This window comes from Petromyzon marinus, chromosome 1 (genome assembly GCF_048934315.1).
Source record: "Petromyzon marinus isolate PM22_M1 ecotype Great Lakes invasive population chromosome 1, UKy_Petmar_22M1.pri1.0, whole genome shotgun sequence".
In the NCBI taxonomy this organism is placed as follows: domain Eukaryota; kingdom Metazoa; phylum Chordata; class Hyperoartia; order Petromyzontiformes; family Petromyzontidae; genus Petromyzon; species Petromyzon marinus.
Window position 1 is genome coordinate 23,012,822 of NC_133667.1, and position 17,154 is coordinate 23,029,975.

At 39.6% G+C, this 17,154-nt stretch overlaps 1 protein-coding gene across 20 annotated transcripts in view; it reads right to left on the bottom strand.

Annotated features, from left to right (window-relative positions):
• The window catches only part of LOC116957900 (tropomyosin alpha-3 chain), a 59,610-nt gene that overhangs the window by 24,686 nt on the left and 17,770 nt on the right, over window positions 1–17,154 (bottom strand). For 10 of the 20 annotated variants that reach the window (XM_032980877.2, XM_032980659.2, XM_032980938.2 and 7 more), the window contains exons 3-5: window positions 2,735–2,868; window positions 1,909–2,026; window positions 1,158–1,228 (exon numbers count right to left, since the gene is read on the bottom strand). In XM_032980877.2, coding sequence (XP_032836768.1) covers window positions 1,158–1,228; window positions 1,909–2,026; window positions 2,735–2,868 — 323 coding nt within the window. Of the gene's footprint in view, window positions 1–1,157; window positions 1,229–1,908; window positions 2,027–2,734; window positions 2,869–11,102; window positions 11,466–17,154 lie in introns of those variants that run through there. The other 10 variants (XM_032944020.2, XM_032944077.2, XM_032944190.2 and 7 more) reach the window with 4 other exon arrangements.

The window sequence follows — 17,154 nt, forward strand, 5'->3', positions numbered from 1 at the left end:
TTTAACATGTTTTTTTATTGTTGCTCAGTTGATGTTTTACATATTTATATAAGTACAGACCACGATTTGAAATGGCATTCATATCAAAAAAATTTGCTTCATATTCAGCAAGGACTAGCAATCAAAGGGCAGCTAACATTATTAATAGTACTAATTGTATGTTTTAAATCTTATCGAGACAATAGCAAGTAGTCAGCTAAACCTGTTCACCTTCCTAAAGCACTGCAAACGTACACGGATTTGATACAATGCAAAACCAAATTATGCTATTAACAACTGCATGCCAAAATATAAAGACACAGTGAACTTTAACAGCCAGCCTTCATGCAAGCAACACTAACACAAAAGCGTTAGGCACATTTAAAAATGTCTTACAATTAGCAGCTCTATTAAAAGCACACAAGAGACAACACTAACATGACATTTCAAGGCAATGTGAACTGTTGCCAGCAGTTTTTAAACTCGGAAAAGTGATGGAAGATTTGATGCTATCTATCAATATATGGATACGTTACTCTGTGACTGGTGTGTTATACTACAGGACTTATACAAGACTGCAACATAATTTGAACGAACAGCTAGCTGCAAATGACATTGAGAACCAATAATAATTACTTCTTAATAAATGCATCAGGTTTTTGTTTTTTATAAAATATAAGCAGAACACAATTATCAAACAGCTACGATACAACACGAAATTGACTGCATACGTGAACTGTATGTACATATAAAAAAAAAACAACACATTAGATTATACACATTTACAAATATATCCATATATATATAAAATCAATGTGTCTCCCAGCTCAAATGAGCAATGGGGCAGCACTTATGACTGTTAAAGGTCCAAAGCCAGTAGTGGACGTTCTCCATGCCATGGCTGGAAGAAGTTGGTTACAAAGGATGATCATTGATGATTTACTTTACTGACCCCAACCGGTGAAAAGCAAAGTCAAACCACGATTGGGATTTGAATTTCCAACCTTCAGCTTGTAAATAAAGTGCCCTAACCATCCATGGTGCCACCTCGCTTGACATATACGTGTGTAATTGTCTATATACGCTGTGTATTGTCCATTGGTGTACATGTAATTGGTAAAAAAAAATACATTTTTATTTTCCATGAAAGTGTGAAATTTAGATTGCGGGAGACTCACGTTTCTCCCACCTCTGCACGCTCTTCTGTCCTCTCCAGCTCCCCCTCAATGATGACCAACTTACGGGCCACCTGCGGCACGTGCGCGCACATACACACACGTAACTCGTCTAAGCCCTGTACTACATTGCCAATATCATCCTACACTGAAAGAATAGGTAATCAATGGATGACAGACAGATCTACTTATTTATAATTGTAACTATAATGCACAAATAAAACGGTTCAAGCTATATTTCACAAAGTTGTGTTGGCACAATTAGAATGTGTATGTACGTATGTTGAACTTATTTCGCACTGTACGTAGCCAATCATGCTAATCGGAGGTGCGGGACTTAATGTTGTAGACACAATACGAATACTCAGAGAATGCTATCGTTTTTGATTAACTATTATTTAAATCCCTTTGTTAATCCACTGCTGGCTTCCCTAACCCATGTCCCTTGCAGGAATGGTTTGACTAAACTTCACCTCGCTTGTCAGTGTGGGTTAGAAAGCAGGGGAGCAGCCTAGGTCCAAGGACCGGTTCACATATTACACCAGTGATGTTGGTTTTGGCCAGGAATCACTCAAGATGGGCAGGTTCAGAGACTGCCATAACTCCGCAATAAGTTTGAATTGCTTCGTGGAACTACGGCACACTTGGCAAACTCTTTCCATAACCAGGCATAACCCAGGGGACAGCGTTGTAAAAGAGCAAATGATATCCTGAGAAATAAATGGGACACTGAGTTAAAAACCGCAAAGCTCACCTCTTCATACTTGCGATCAGCCTCTTCAGCGATGTGCTTGGCCTCTTTCAGCTGGATCTCCTGCAACTCCATCTTTTCTTCATCCTTGAGGGCCCGGTTCTCAATAACTTTCATGCCTCTGTGGATAAAGTATATTCAATTGTATCGTGTGAAGGACATCAAATTCAACTCAGTGGGATACACGTGCGTAACCGCTGGTGTTTAGGTGCTATCACGTAGCCAATATAAAAATATATGTAACGGCAGAGAGAGGAGACTATTCACGAGCAAGTGTGGCCTTCACTGTGGTCTGCAACCGAATTGAGAAAATCCACTTTATCCACTGACGTGCACAATGTTTGGAACCCAATTTAAGTTTGCGTTTTCTGTAAACCACACACGTAACTTTTCATCACAAAAGTATATCACATTTGAGCAAGATTCAATTATAATTATATGAAACAAAATTGCAGTCGCCAAACTTAATTAGATGGCATGCCAACTGAAATACTATTAACCAGAAAGAATGATTAAAGAAATAGCTTGCAGCAGCACGTATTTGTACTACCAAAATATGGCTTCGCAATATTTAGTTTGGCATGCCACTCAACATAAAGTTACGGCTCATATTTTTATTCGAAATTCTACACTGTGACATACAAATAGCTTGCCTTGTTTTTTTTCCAGACAGATCACTATGGGTATATTGATTACCATTAGTAATTCATAGCATTCTGAATATCTCACTATGACGTCATAGGCCACTCCTATTCTAAAGGTACGAAAGCACTGACAAATAGGTGTACGTTCCATATCGTGGAGTTTCCACCACGTGCATTGACATTACCTCTCACTCTCATCCGCAGCCTTGGTGGCCTCCTCAAGCTTCTGCAGGGCTGTGGCCAAACGCTCCTGAGCCCTGTCCAGCTCCTCCTCTACGAGCTGGATGCGTCTGTTGAGGGAGGCCACATCAGCTTCAGCCTGCATTTACAGAGGAGAAACCAGAGCAACATTGAGTCATATAGCCATAAACACATTTACAGGATGTACTCTCAGCATCAATTCATAATAATAAGTAATACACCGGTTTACGTCGGGGATGCTTCCTGAAAGGTGCGATGAATATTGAAACAACATAAATCAAAGCAATTTACAGGGTAAGTGGAGGTGAAGGCCGAGACGATGGACACGAAAAAGAACGGATGCTGCCAGCGACATAAGTGTGAGATGAGGCGACACAAATCAGGTCGTGGTATTAATCAAGTGAGGAGGTATTTACGAAACTTCGTAAAAAGGGGGGAGATGTAAATTGGGGTATCACTGCATAATCAAATTACTCTGCCACTGTTTATTTTCCTCCGAAAGCATATCATAGCTCGCCTATACAAATTGTCAGCTACGAGGCCAGACTTACAGCCAGCCGGCCTGCCAATCAGGAATACATTTTGTGAAAGTGAACAATAATATAATAAAAGTTTTCAGAACAAATGTTACCATAACGACAGGTGACATTACTTTTCTTTTGAAAGTACACGTTTACATTGCTATCATGCCATTTCAGTACCATCAGAGGTTTTCAAAGTAACATTCTCGCACCGACCTGAACTTGGCAAAAAAAAAATATATAAAATAAAAAAAATTGTAAGTCACTGTTAAAATCAGCTCATGGGGCGCAAATACAGATCACTTTTCTACAGTGTGGTAGCACGCATTACATCATGTTTGCCTCGATGCTTCGCAGCAGTGTCTAGCCAGACGTCGAGAAGGGAGGAGGGCTCTTTCACTGTAACATTCCACGCATTCCTGCACACATTCAGCCTTGCAATTGATTCTAATCCACTTAAAGCCTCTCACATGACGTGAATGCATTCTATAATACATTTTGGTATCAAGACTAGTCTTCTACCACGACTGACATTAACTAGTAGTGATTTGTAACGACATTACAAGTTCACGACTTTGGAATATGCTAACGATCCAATGATGTTGTTTTATTAAAATAGTGTTTGAAGGAGCAGCTCAGCAAGCGGATTAAATAGAATGTTATATGTTTAGACTGAAACTAGCGCAAATTAAATTATTAAACTATGGCACATGAAAAATAAGCAAATAAGTAACTCACATATACATTAACATGGAGTACTACATCGCCATTGAGCTATGTAAGATACTGGAAAGTTCCCAATTAACACGAGCAGAGTTGTATTGAAAGGTCAAGTATATATGTAAACTTTACTCATTATAAATTCGGGTTATACAGTTAACAGCAATAACGCTTGGAATTGTGACATCTTTTTCCACTAAAGAATACCAAGTAAATAAATTTAACCAAACTGCATTTCAATGAGGTCGCCCTTACATATACCATGAATAATACATAAACTATAAATATACCTGATCTACAGAGAAGTAAAACCTACAGGATAAACCCTACTTTGCCATATAAGGTAACGCCTGGATCTTTGCCTCCTGACAAACAAAAAGCCAGCTTCTGTCTTCATGCCCAGTTTACCGTCTGGCGATGAGGTAACTTAGAAAATAAATCCTCAAAAGCCCTTCAAAACAGGGCTGCTGCTGCTGCTGGGTTTCCCTGTAAAGCAGAGCGCTCACGCTTAGGCAGAGCAGTCCACGCTCGCATGCGCTCATTGACAAATTTCCTCCGTTCTTTATGCAACAAAAAAGTTTTCGCCAAACGGCTGTCAAGGACGGTTTAAATCAGCCGCACCATTGCGAGCAACCAACCCGCGATAGCAGACGTTTGCGAAAGTATTATGTTCCAGCGGTAGCAACATCTATAACAGCAACACCAAATCATTTCTACGAGCAGGAAAGAAGCTACGTGGAATTACATTTGTGGTATTTTATGCTTTCTTTTCCCTTCTCGAACAAATGCAATCTGCTTCCGGCTTTTTGGATAATGTATTATTCGCAGTTTGGTTTTATTTAAAAAAATGCACCGTAACATTTAATAATGGCTATGGCGACAAATAATAATGCCTAGTCACTTTTACTGAGCAGTAAACCCCGTGAAAGCAAATCTAATGCTGGCCAATGATTAGCTGCACATACATTCAGCCAGTCAATTATTTTGCAAGAGACACAGATAACAGGCATCAAACTGTATCAATTTCAGTTCATACTGTATTTTTGCTATATATTTTTTGTGACAAATGATGAAAAAATTATATAACCAAATAAATGCAGGCCTTAAGTGTGCATCTACTAATTCCCACAACTTGTTACCTCCACTGAGATGGTTAGCAGGAGCTCATAAAGTTTTGGCAACATATCTCCCGCACATAAAATTACTGCAAAATTGAATCCCAAAAGCATTGGTTAAAATAAAGAAGGCAATATGAATGACAGCTTGCAACATGCATTCATGGGCCGACATCCACAGGCAATTTTGGTAAGCTATACACTACTGCATAACCTGAGTCAAAACCATGTTATACATGAAAATGTACAGAAACTTCTGAATGCACAGTACTCACAAACATATAAAACACATACAATGTATGCTCGAAAGATAACAATTAGTTGTGTTACAATTGTACAAATAGATTTATGAATACATTTTAGACTTCAATGTGTACTGCGGTAAATTGCATTGCATATATTACTTGGTCAGTCTCTGACCGGGTAACAAGAGTGTGTATGTTCAACAGTACTAAACTGTGCTGATGTCCAACAGAGGTTTTCATGTATATTTAATACATGTTGAAATATCAACTGCTCACTGCTGAAATTTAATTCCAAACTCCCATTTCTGTTGAAACTGTGGCCTAACATGACCATTAATTACATAGCATATATGCATGCAATGCAATAAAGTGTGATGCTTAAAAAGACAACGATAGATTATGGGCTTGGTCATTAAGATTTCAACTGATTTATCTTGGTCTGAGAAACTATTTTCTATTTTTCCTGGAACTTTGCAAATTGATTTAAATGATGCTCTTAATTTGTCTGGAGGCTTATTCCACATTACAGAAAATGTCCATTGCAAAAGCCATAAATGAAACGAAATTGCAACAACAAAAAACCTACCACATTAGGCCATTTTTCAAAGACTTATCTTCACAATCACTGTTACCAACAACTAGAATGGATTGCATCAGGCCAATGAAGACTATAATCGTATCGCAGTTTGTCTTATGAAAATTACGTATAAAGCTCAAAAATTGCTTACATATGGTCAATCGTATAGCTGTGAAAGGATATTAACCATAGCCTAAAGCAAAATTTTATTTTTTTGTAACTATATGACCTTGTATTGTGGCTTCCTTTTATGGGGAAACATATAGAGTTATAGACCAAGTTAGTTTAAACATTCTCTCCAGGACAGTAAATGAGGTAACAATTTAATTATATAAAAACTGGTATAGTCATTATTATTTTCTCCTCAAAAAATATGACAGTGTCCTATGCACATAAAGCACAATACGTAAAAAAAACCAAATCATTCAAAGTGCATACAAAAACGTCTACTTACCCGTTGGGACATCTCTCATTACCATCTCTACATAACTGCAAAAATCTCATGAAGATGTGGCAGGCTAATCTGCAGTATTATGTTTTAAACTTGTCAGCAAACTTTGCAAGCATGGTGTTCGAGTTAACCGAGTTACATGTAAACTGTCGAATAGCATTAATACCAACATTTGCGTGTAACCAAAGTAAGCAGATACAAGTTAGAATCATGATGGCCCAACAATGCAAAAGAAAAGTCTGTCTGGAGTTTTCTACTGTAATATCTTACACCAGCACTGCACCAATACTATCACACAAAGGAATTAACTTAGAGTGTTGCACAGATCCATTTCCTGGCAATAATGCCATGACTGAACGCTTACAGGCAACATGTTCGTCTACGAGCCACAACAATACCGTTAATTGATCGTTAATTGATCGATTATTCCACCAACACCAGAGGCAAAAAAATGTTTCCGTATAGCATAAACCACGGCATGCTCAGCAAACATGCGGTATGAGATCCTTATGGTGGAGGTTTAATTTAGCGGCCTTCTACCCAACCGTTAAGCAATGCCACAGGTCAATGGAGAGTTCACTGGGCACAAACAAAGAAAAAGTAGCGCTCATTCACACGCAGAGACGTTTTTCAGCAACTCAAGTCTATTCATCAGTGATTCTGTTAAAGTGGTCATTGTGTGTCCCTTAAAAGCACCCAAAACTGGCTAACAGTGCAGTACAGTATTCTCAAATAGTGCACATGTATGTGGATAAGCTATGACGTGTGCTTTGTTAAATCGAATGGAATCTATTGCATTATATTTTTTTTTCATTTACAAATGCACTATCACAACAGCCTATGGATCTGTTTGTATATATTAAAACATGCATTTGGCTCAGCATTGTATTGAGATTATAACAAGTAAAACTAAACTATTTTTACTAGGCAAGGCTCAATGAGCTATATAGCTCTTTTTCCAGACGCTACCTGGCCACAAATGATAGCTCAATAAAGTGGCTAATCATGTGGAAATGTATAGCTGCCAAATACCCGAAACGCATGTTTCTAAATGTGGAAGGAATAAAAACCAGAGGACCCGGAGGAAAATCCCCACGACCACGGGGAGAACATGCAAACTCCAAATATACAGGCGTCGGAGTCGGGATCGAACCCAAGACCTCCTGTATACCAGGCGAGATATTTAACACCTCACCACCATGTTACATGTGGACACGTGACTACTGGAAGAGGGGCCTCCACAAGTTGGAGCTCTAGAGAACCCCTTTTTAGAGTGTCGATGGCCTCTTCCAAGCGGGTCAGATGTCTTGGAAGACGTGCTATCAACTGTGGTATATGCATTTAAGAATGTATACTGGGTGGGCAGGGGCGTAAGGGATTAAGAAACTAGTCCCATTGTTTCGACTGAAGCACAAACCTGCGACCTTCAGATTGGTAACCATTGTACCACGGCAGCATTCCCAGATTGTCTTAAGTGGAGCATTACAGAAATGTATTAAGAGGTATGCATTAATCGTTAAGTACACTACACTGTAAACAAACACCATGTAACTTCATCGCAAAACATTATTCGCTTGCTGAAGTCGTTATTCCATTTTTGTTTTAATACAAGCATTATAATAAGCTTTTCAAGATCAGAGTCTAAATCGCATCAACAAATGCTCATATTTTCAGCCCCCCCCCCCCCGGGATTATGCTCGCATTCCAAGTGCACCATGCATCTGTCATCAGCATTGCCTAATGCCCGCAGTGAAAGGCCCCTATTGATGTTGCACAGATGAATGGCTCCGACAGAATGATGTGCAAAACTACATTCACTGCTATTTTCCCCCAATTTTTCCCCAAGCTGTTAAAAAGGAAAATTTGGAATTATTTAATTCGTTACTTTGCAGAACTGCAATGTGGATACACGCAGATTAAATATATTGTCTCGCCTTGCACGCGTGAATTTCATTAAATAAACGAGCTTATATTTGACTTACAAGTGTATACAGTTGAATATTTTAAATTGAGCGCTGGCTAGACAGATTAAACTACGGTACTGCTGTGTTATACAAAACTGCTAGCTCGGAGTTTACAATGTACTTGTGCAAAATCACCCCCTGGCTTCATTTATGCGAGTCATTATACGACCATTAAACATCAGTCACGATGTCTTTTAGCGCACTGACTTGAACGTTCAAATGGCATTATGTTAGGCTGTTGCCAAGTACAGTACAATAAATGCCACAGCCTGAATTTTCAGACTCCAGAAGCACAATTCAAATCCTCGCCGGCACGGTAGCATACAGTACGCTCGAATAATATTTGACAGCAATGTTGTTTGAATTATGGCCCATTCGTATTGAGAGATGACAGACGGCCCCCGGACGTGAATACGGAGGGATGAGGAAAGCACTGGAACACCGACTGACGCAAGGCCCCTTCTTGTTAATAAACTGTACGCCAGAGGAAATGTAACAACATCCCACCACGTCTTGGTTGTGGTTATAGAGCAACTACCTACGACGATACTGATGGTTATTAGAATTGTAATGTGCCACAAGAACATAACAAAAACAATTATGAATGAATTAATGGGAATGACCATGATTTGTTGCTAAGTATGCATTTTAAACATTCACAAGCCATGTGTTCAAGATAAATGTCACTGCCATCACCTGCCATGCTTGAGGTTATGGCCAACAGTGACGTAAAACACTTAAAATACTAAAATTATTATCCTAAACAACCACTGATAATAAATTCAGTCAAGCCAAAAATATGTATTGATGTAGGAACACAACCAACAGATGATCTTAAGGTTAATATAGGAATATAACAATGTTATGTAGAATATCTTCATTAATATAACCTACAAATTATGATCCGGTTAATGTCAGAATGATCAACAGATGATGGTGGAAACACAACAGGAATATACTTTAATGTTGGACAAATTAATTAAAATAATCGAATAACCCACTTCTGATGATCTGAGAATTAAACCAAAAATTATCCCAAATCAAAAATTACGATATGAAGATGTCAACACTGTAGTGATATAAACGCTCACTGATGGTAATCTTACAACATCCACAAGCTGGTTATGCTGACACAGAAAACATATCAACAGATGATGTCATAGAACAAATGTAGGACATACTATTTGGTTCTTTCGGTAAAGTCACGTAGTCAGAAATAAAATAAAAAACAAATCACGACGTTTCGATCGCTTGTGTTGCAATCAAAACGTCGTGATTTGTTTTATTTGCAGTCAGGAAAGCTTCAAATCAAAACAAATGCAGGAATCTAAAAAAAATATTGGTGAAGATAAAGCTTATATCCGCATATAATTATTTACTGATACATTAGCATCAAATCCTGCTTTTTTATGTTAATTGACACAATTAATAAGTGGATGACAATATTGACAAAAATATGCTGGGTGATGATAATTTGCCAGTGGTGATAATAGCGATGTTAAAGTAATAATCTAACATTGAAATAATAATCATATAATACAATCCACAAATAATTTACACTGCCACTAGAAACCAGAGATGGTGAGTATGCGATTGTAGGAATCACAAATTATGTAAACCAGTAATTTATGATTGGCATGTAAATATATACATATATCACCTGCTATTGAGCTTAGAATTCCGTCTATAAAGAATGAGGCTGCCATAGAAACCTAATCAACAGATGCTGCTTATGATGGAAAAAGGAATTTACTGAGAATGACAACGCAACTGCGTTCACCGTGATTATTAGAATTATCCCCATATAGAAATCTAAGCACCAAAAGATGACAATACAATATAATCCTCCAATTCTAATGCACTGATGCAGGGACTTTTATCAACAGGTGATAATATTCACGATGGCAGAAAACCATCACTCCACCATCATCACCTACACCCTCAAAACGACCCCTCCCAACCACCACTCCCCACTTTCTCCCACCTTTTTCTCTATCAACAGATCATGATATTGATGATGTAAGAATCCACCACCTTTCCTCCTCCATCACCCAATCCACCCCCACCAACACAACTCAAGTCCCCACGAATTTAGGAACTTAATTAACAGATGATGATATTCACAATGATGAGAGACATTAATCATTATCGCTCCTTTAACCACCCCCTATTAAAATCTACCTCCCCTCATCCCCACGAGGGCACCTGACATATATTCATAATTATGAGGACAATTCTAGCAATTAATCACATCCCTCCCCCATAATCCCAACAACCCCACCTCCCCTCAATATATTAATGTAATAAACTAATTTCTAATGGTGATAGAACTCGAGCAACCCACCTCGAGATACTATAGGATCCTAATCATCAGTTGATCAATCTCACGATGACAAAAGTCCATCACCACTCAACCTTCTCATCCCACGCCGCACCGCCTTGATGCACTGCAGGCACAATCAACAGATGCCACTTGATGATGCTCATGGCAACAAAAATCCACCACCATCACTCCTCAACCCTCTCACAAACCAACCAATCGTCCCCCTTTCCCTCCTCCTTGTAGGCACGGTCAACAATTGGGGACACTAATCCAAAATGAGATTCATGACGACGATCACGACGACAATGACAGGTGTCCACCACCATAACTCCTCCACATTCACCCCCCACCCACCCACCCAACGCAACCTTTGACCCCCTCCCCACCCCGTACAATTAATTAATTATTCCCACCCCCCCCCACCCCCGAGTCTCACACGCTCGCGCGCGTGCCGCTCCGAGTCGAGCTCTCGCTGCAGGCTCTCGGCGCGCTCCTCCGCCTCGTCCGCCTGCTCCTGCAGGCTCTTGATCTTCCTCTTCACCGCCTCGATCGAGTTCACGCCCGTCATCTCACCAAACCTGCCAGCCGGCGAGCCCCCCGCACGTCACTCCGCCGCAAATTAAAAAAAAGCAGCGACGATAGGAGCAGCAGCAGTGGGGGGGGGGGGGGGGTTGCACGGAGTATTTGCCTCTGTGTAATGTTTCGGTTGCTCTGTAAATATAAATAATAGTGGTGCTGGTGGTGGTGGTGATGATGGTCGTTGAGGGTGGATGAATGGAGCCGACTGAGAGCGCACGGGCTAGGGGATGACCACGCCCCCTCACCCTCCTCGTCCCCGCCCCCTTCTCACCCCACCGCTTCCCCCCCCCCTCGCCCCCACCCCCGCGCTCTTCACCCCCCCCCCAACCACCACCACCTCCGCCCCCTTATCCCTCCCCACCTTCCTCGCCCCCTCATGAATCCCTGCGCGGCGCGAATCGCCGGAAACTGCCCCGTTATTTCATAAAATCTAAAATAATTTTACGATTTATTGCACCGTATTACATTCGCGCGGCGTTTCTGCGTGTGTGGTTGAGTGAGCTGTTTTGTTATATTTTACGAGAGCGAGTTTCGTTTTTTTGATAATTTATTTCTTGCTGCTCGGGACTACGTTGTATTTACTTTAATGGGGTGCGATGAGTGATACGGTCATATCAGAGTGGGCCATAGTTACGTTTGAGAGGCCTGAATGTTTTGCAAATAACGTAGTTATTGCATATTAATATAAAAGTATCAAACAATAACGTGAAAAGGTTTATGAATAAGGATATGTCTGGTCTCTGAACAATGTTGAAAGTCCTGCATTGCAGAAATTTAAGTTTATAAAATGGATTTTAAAGCATTTCAGCATTGCAATTGAAGGATACATTTAAGAATGTCCACACTGACCTCAATTGTGTTTGACCCTTATCGACGAGATGTTATATTATAGACAGTAATTTTTACACGAGTAGGGATAAATGCAAACCATGTACAGCAAAAAAACTCGCCAGGTATAATAAATGGGTGTAAAACTGCAAAGTACCTGTCGTACAAAATACCCCTTTCAAATAAAACATAAATAATTTGAATTACATTCATGACATCCAGTTCCCTCTGGCATATTCCATTAAATCTGGATGTAATGTTAAGCTTTGTTTTAAGTATGCAGGTGGCCATTGAGATTGATCTGAGGTCAGACGTCTCATCGGACACTGCTGAGATGCTGTGCTCGAATACAGGCGACTGCCTCTCATCAGACCGACTTCTCTCGTGTCGTGAATTCATGATCTCAGCCCGGCCACCAATGATGCCACGAAACAAACCGTTGCAGAAAATGTCGTTTTTGCACGCTCTTGAAAATTAAAAATATCGGGTTGACTGTCAAGCAACAAAGAATACTTTCGGTGACATTGTGGGTGGGATATTGTCGACCCTTGCTGCGTGGACCACAGGCCACTTGATGGGATATTGGGAAGTAGCTCTGATATCAGCTTCTTTGGGTCATTCTTTAACACGTACGGTTGCACTGCTCTCGGGAGATCTGAATGTACAATACACTACTGTACTTCATGTGTTGATGAAGATACAATCTGGATAAAATTGGTGTAAAATATAGAAACACTAAAGTCGCATTTAAGCAAGGTGAAAGATCACCGAGGGAAAATATCTGCAGTGTTTAGCAAAGGATGGCCGAGCAAAACAGTTTCCACCAGAAGTTGGAAGAAAACTGGCAAAATCCACCAGTTTATGCCATTGCTCGGTGAACTTGAGATGTGTATAATACAATGTGGTGGAGGTAATGCTAATTTTTGCAAAATTGAATAAAAGGTTTCTCAAACTAGAAAAAAAGGGATTGTTTTTTTATGTAAGAAAACGTAAAATATATAAAGGTGCAAATAGAAAATCAACGTGAAGCTGAAATTAATTGTGCCCTTTTGGATGCTTACCGAAACACTTGCATTCGAGTAGTACATATAACGAAATTTCAGATCGGATATTCAATCATTGTGAAAAGTAATACAACACTTTAAGCATCAAATATTCCAACATGCAGCTGTGTTTGCGTTTAATATTTAATGTCGTCTGATTTTTAACTCTCATTTCCCAATCTTGTAGTTTCTTAGTTTCCATTGTTTTCTCCTTGCACAATAATTAACAAAGAATTCCCTCTATATGAGCTTTATTTTCGCAGGTGCAAGTTAGCACATATTACCCAGGGCATTGCCGTTTTCCAGCTGTATATATGAGTTCATTACAGAGCCTCCTGGCTGACATTGCCCCAGACTCGCATATAAAATGTGAGAATATCTGCCTGTATATTCTGAACATTCTACACCTTTTCATTTCAAAGATATAGTGTATCTTCAAAATGGTATAGTGTGTTATTTTTTTATTAACAAACCCCTGCTATAAGAAGACCACATTTTTCCCCTTTACAGCTTGTCATGGTATTTATATTGAGTGATTTTCTGTTCTAAATCTCACTGAAATCACCAAACATCATGAACTAGATCTAGAACACACAATCCAATGCTGTTGTGCCATAGCTACCATACAGCACAGTTCTACATGAATCAGACCTCGCTGGCGTGTGGAGACACAGCTAACACAAGTCCGAATTCCTTTGCATGCTGTTACAATTTTGTGCTTCGGGGATACGATTTTCTTTTTTTTGCGGTTACATTTTTGTGGGGTTCTTCAACACAAATAGGCGCTGTGCAGTATATTATCCCACATTTAGAAGAAAAATGGGTATACTGCACTTACATTGCATAAAATATCCTGTATAGCATACAAATTAAATGTCCCCATCCTTAGTCTAGCTTTGGATGCACATCTTTCTTGGTGGCCACGAGGTTGTGTACATTGTGCATTGATGTGCAGGTCTTCCTCAAAACAACTTCTTTGACTGGCGACACAGTTCTGGAGTAGTGCACCTATTTAATTGAGCCAGGAGGGGAGATGGACAAAGTTAACCATGGCAGGTAGCTCTGCTGCTCAGCCATATAATGACCATTGTGGTGCAATACATGAAGATTTACGTCCTTGTAATGGGAACACATTGAGGTATAATCTATATTGAATTTGGGGTTTGACCACATAGTAGTTTCATGCCAAAATTCTCAAATACCCAACAAGATTGTCACGTTTACAAATTTATTATTAATTTTAAGCTTTCGTGACTGCAGGAATCCATACTCTTTGGTTCTTTGGGTAAAGTCACGTAGGTAGAAAAAAATAATAGATCACGAGGAGGACTGCTGACTATGTCAGTCCGACTAGGTCAGCAGTCCTCCTGCTGTGTTTGTTTCACCACACCTGATGACGGTTGCTTGTGTTGCGATCGAAACGTCTTGATCTATTATTTTTTCTAGCTATGTGACTTTACCGAAAGAACCAAAGAGTATAAATATATTATTGATACATGCCAATGTATTGAAACGTGCCAATGAAGTTCTTAAGAATTTTCATGACTAAATTTAACTGAAATATACATGTATGTTGATATTCTTGGTTCCTTCGGTAAAGTCACGTAGAAGGGAAACAAAATAATAAAAATATGAAACAATAAAATTCTCACGACGTTTCGACTGCAACACAAGGTGTGATGATGATTTATTGTGTTGCAGTCGAAACGTCGTGAAAATTGTATTATTTTATATTTGTATTATTTTATTGTTTCCCTTCTACGTGACTTTACCGAAAGAACCAAGAATATGAATCCCTGCAGTCATGAAAGCTTTAAATCAAAATCTATGTTGATGTATGTTAATATTAAATTCAGTCATGACATTCTTCACAGCTTCAAGTTTTCCCTCTGGACAATATCACTGGTTTTCCAATTAAACATTTTATTTGCATTAGTAACTGCTGTTTATTCAAGTGAAACATGTTTGGAAAATAAATGATAGTAATATTAAATATGTTTACCCCCTTTAAAAAATATGCCACATAATACCAGGATAAATTTTACATCCTGATGTTGCAAGGATATGTATTTTTATTAACATATCAATTTAACGAATGAAAAAGAAAGATAACAAATGTTTATGAGCGTGATAAGAGTCATTTCTACTTGGGATGGAAGAATGTCACCCCCTGGTAAGTTGACGATATGTCATGATTCAGGATCTTAATTAAATTAAGATTAATATAGCGTTGAATGTTGCAGCCTCTGGCCATAGGAATGACATTCAACCATTACATATAAGATATATAAATGGCAAAATATTTTACACCTGCAAGTTTATGCATGTATTGTGAGCTCACTAATCATAATGATACACCTCCCCCATTCCCCCTGCGATTGAATCATTTGTGACAATTTGAGGCCACGACTCAATTCAATAATCAATTCTCCTTTTTCTCATTTTTAGCAACTTGTTTTGTTTATCTTTTTTATGTCCCGAACTAACTTCTATAATTGTGTTTGCTCCATTAGTATAAGAGTAATGATGCATTAGCATATCTACGCATATAATGATCAGACATTGAAAACATATTCTTACACGTGCAATTCGAATTGAGCCTTATAACAATCCACTAAATTCCACTGTCTCATCGGAAACTCATAGGAGACCCAGGGATCGAGTTACAAAACTGGACTCCCCGTCCCACAAAGGAATTGCGTCATTTGACCAGAGGCTGCCACCTGGTGGCTCGAAGCACGTTCCCATCAAGACATGAATCCACCTTTTGACTTTGCACGATATAATTGAAAGGGTTCCAGTGTATTTCTATGTACGTACGTTTTTGAACTTCTTTCACACCGTAAGTAGCCAACCGTGATAATCGGAGGTGTGGGCGAAGGACAACAAACTAAACACAAAAAACATTTATAAAGAAATTCGTTTCCTAGATCAATGGTTTATGTTGTAATCTCATTAACTTCCAAATATAGTAGTGTAATTTGCTTAACGTTACACTTAGAGTGCTCTAATAATAATAATACCGTTCCGATTATTTACCCAGAGCATCACTGAGTCTCAAGACAATTTTTCATGAGGGTCCTGTATTGGAATGTTTGGCCAATTCCATGTGTGAGTGGTTGGCATGTGGAATGAATCTGGAGCACCCAGACAAAACACACCGACACATACAAGGGGGTGGTAACACTCAGCACTGCCATCTCCTGGCCACCCTACAGCTCCACGCCTTCAATACTTGGCAAACCCTGGTGTCACCCATTAAAGTACAAACCAGGGTGAAGCCTGATAGCATCAGGCATAATGGTTATTTGGTTAAAGGCAATTCTACAGGTTATATGCACATACATGAATGGTTATATATTTATAACAATATATTGAGAGGCAATTGCATTTATACGCAAAATGAATCAAAATTGTAATCGTAATAGAGGCCTCTATTCAGTAAAGTCATGATTATGACATTTTTTTCTGCTTGGGATATTTGAGCAATTTCTTTGTAAAGTATTGTTTGTGTGTGGGTTGGAAAGGTGAGGACACAGATACAATTCAGTGGTAAGATGTAATCTTCACTTGAGAAAAAACGATCTGCGTTGTGATTTTTGTACATGTGTAGTGACATAAATGTTGGAATCCATACCCTTACGTGTTAAATTGTCACTAGGGTGTTCGCGCCAGCAACTGTTACAGTAGTGCTACTGTGCGTCTGGAGCCTCTCTCTAGCACCAGAGTAAGTACGGCATGTCAGCCAGCCCTAGGGGGCATAGTCTTGGTGATGGCCCGAGAGAGGGCAAGTGAGGACATGGTAGCCTGAGTGGGGCACGTGATGCTCGGTCGAGATCCTTCAGGAAAGGTCTCGAAGGGGGCATGGCCGAAGGCGGGGCGAGGCCACGCCCAGGAGCACAAAAGGGGCAGTCGCGATAGTGTTATTGGCTCGTCTGTGGAATCAAGCCTAGGTCCCGCGTCTCGTCGTCTCTGGGTCTTCGTTTCGAGTTAACTCGCTACTCACATAGTGAGCCACGTCACCTACTATAGACTCAC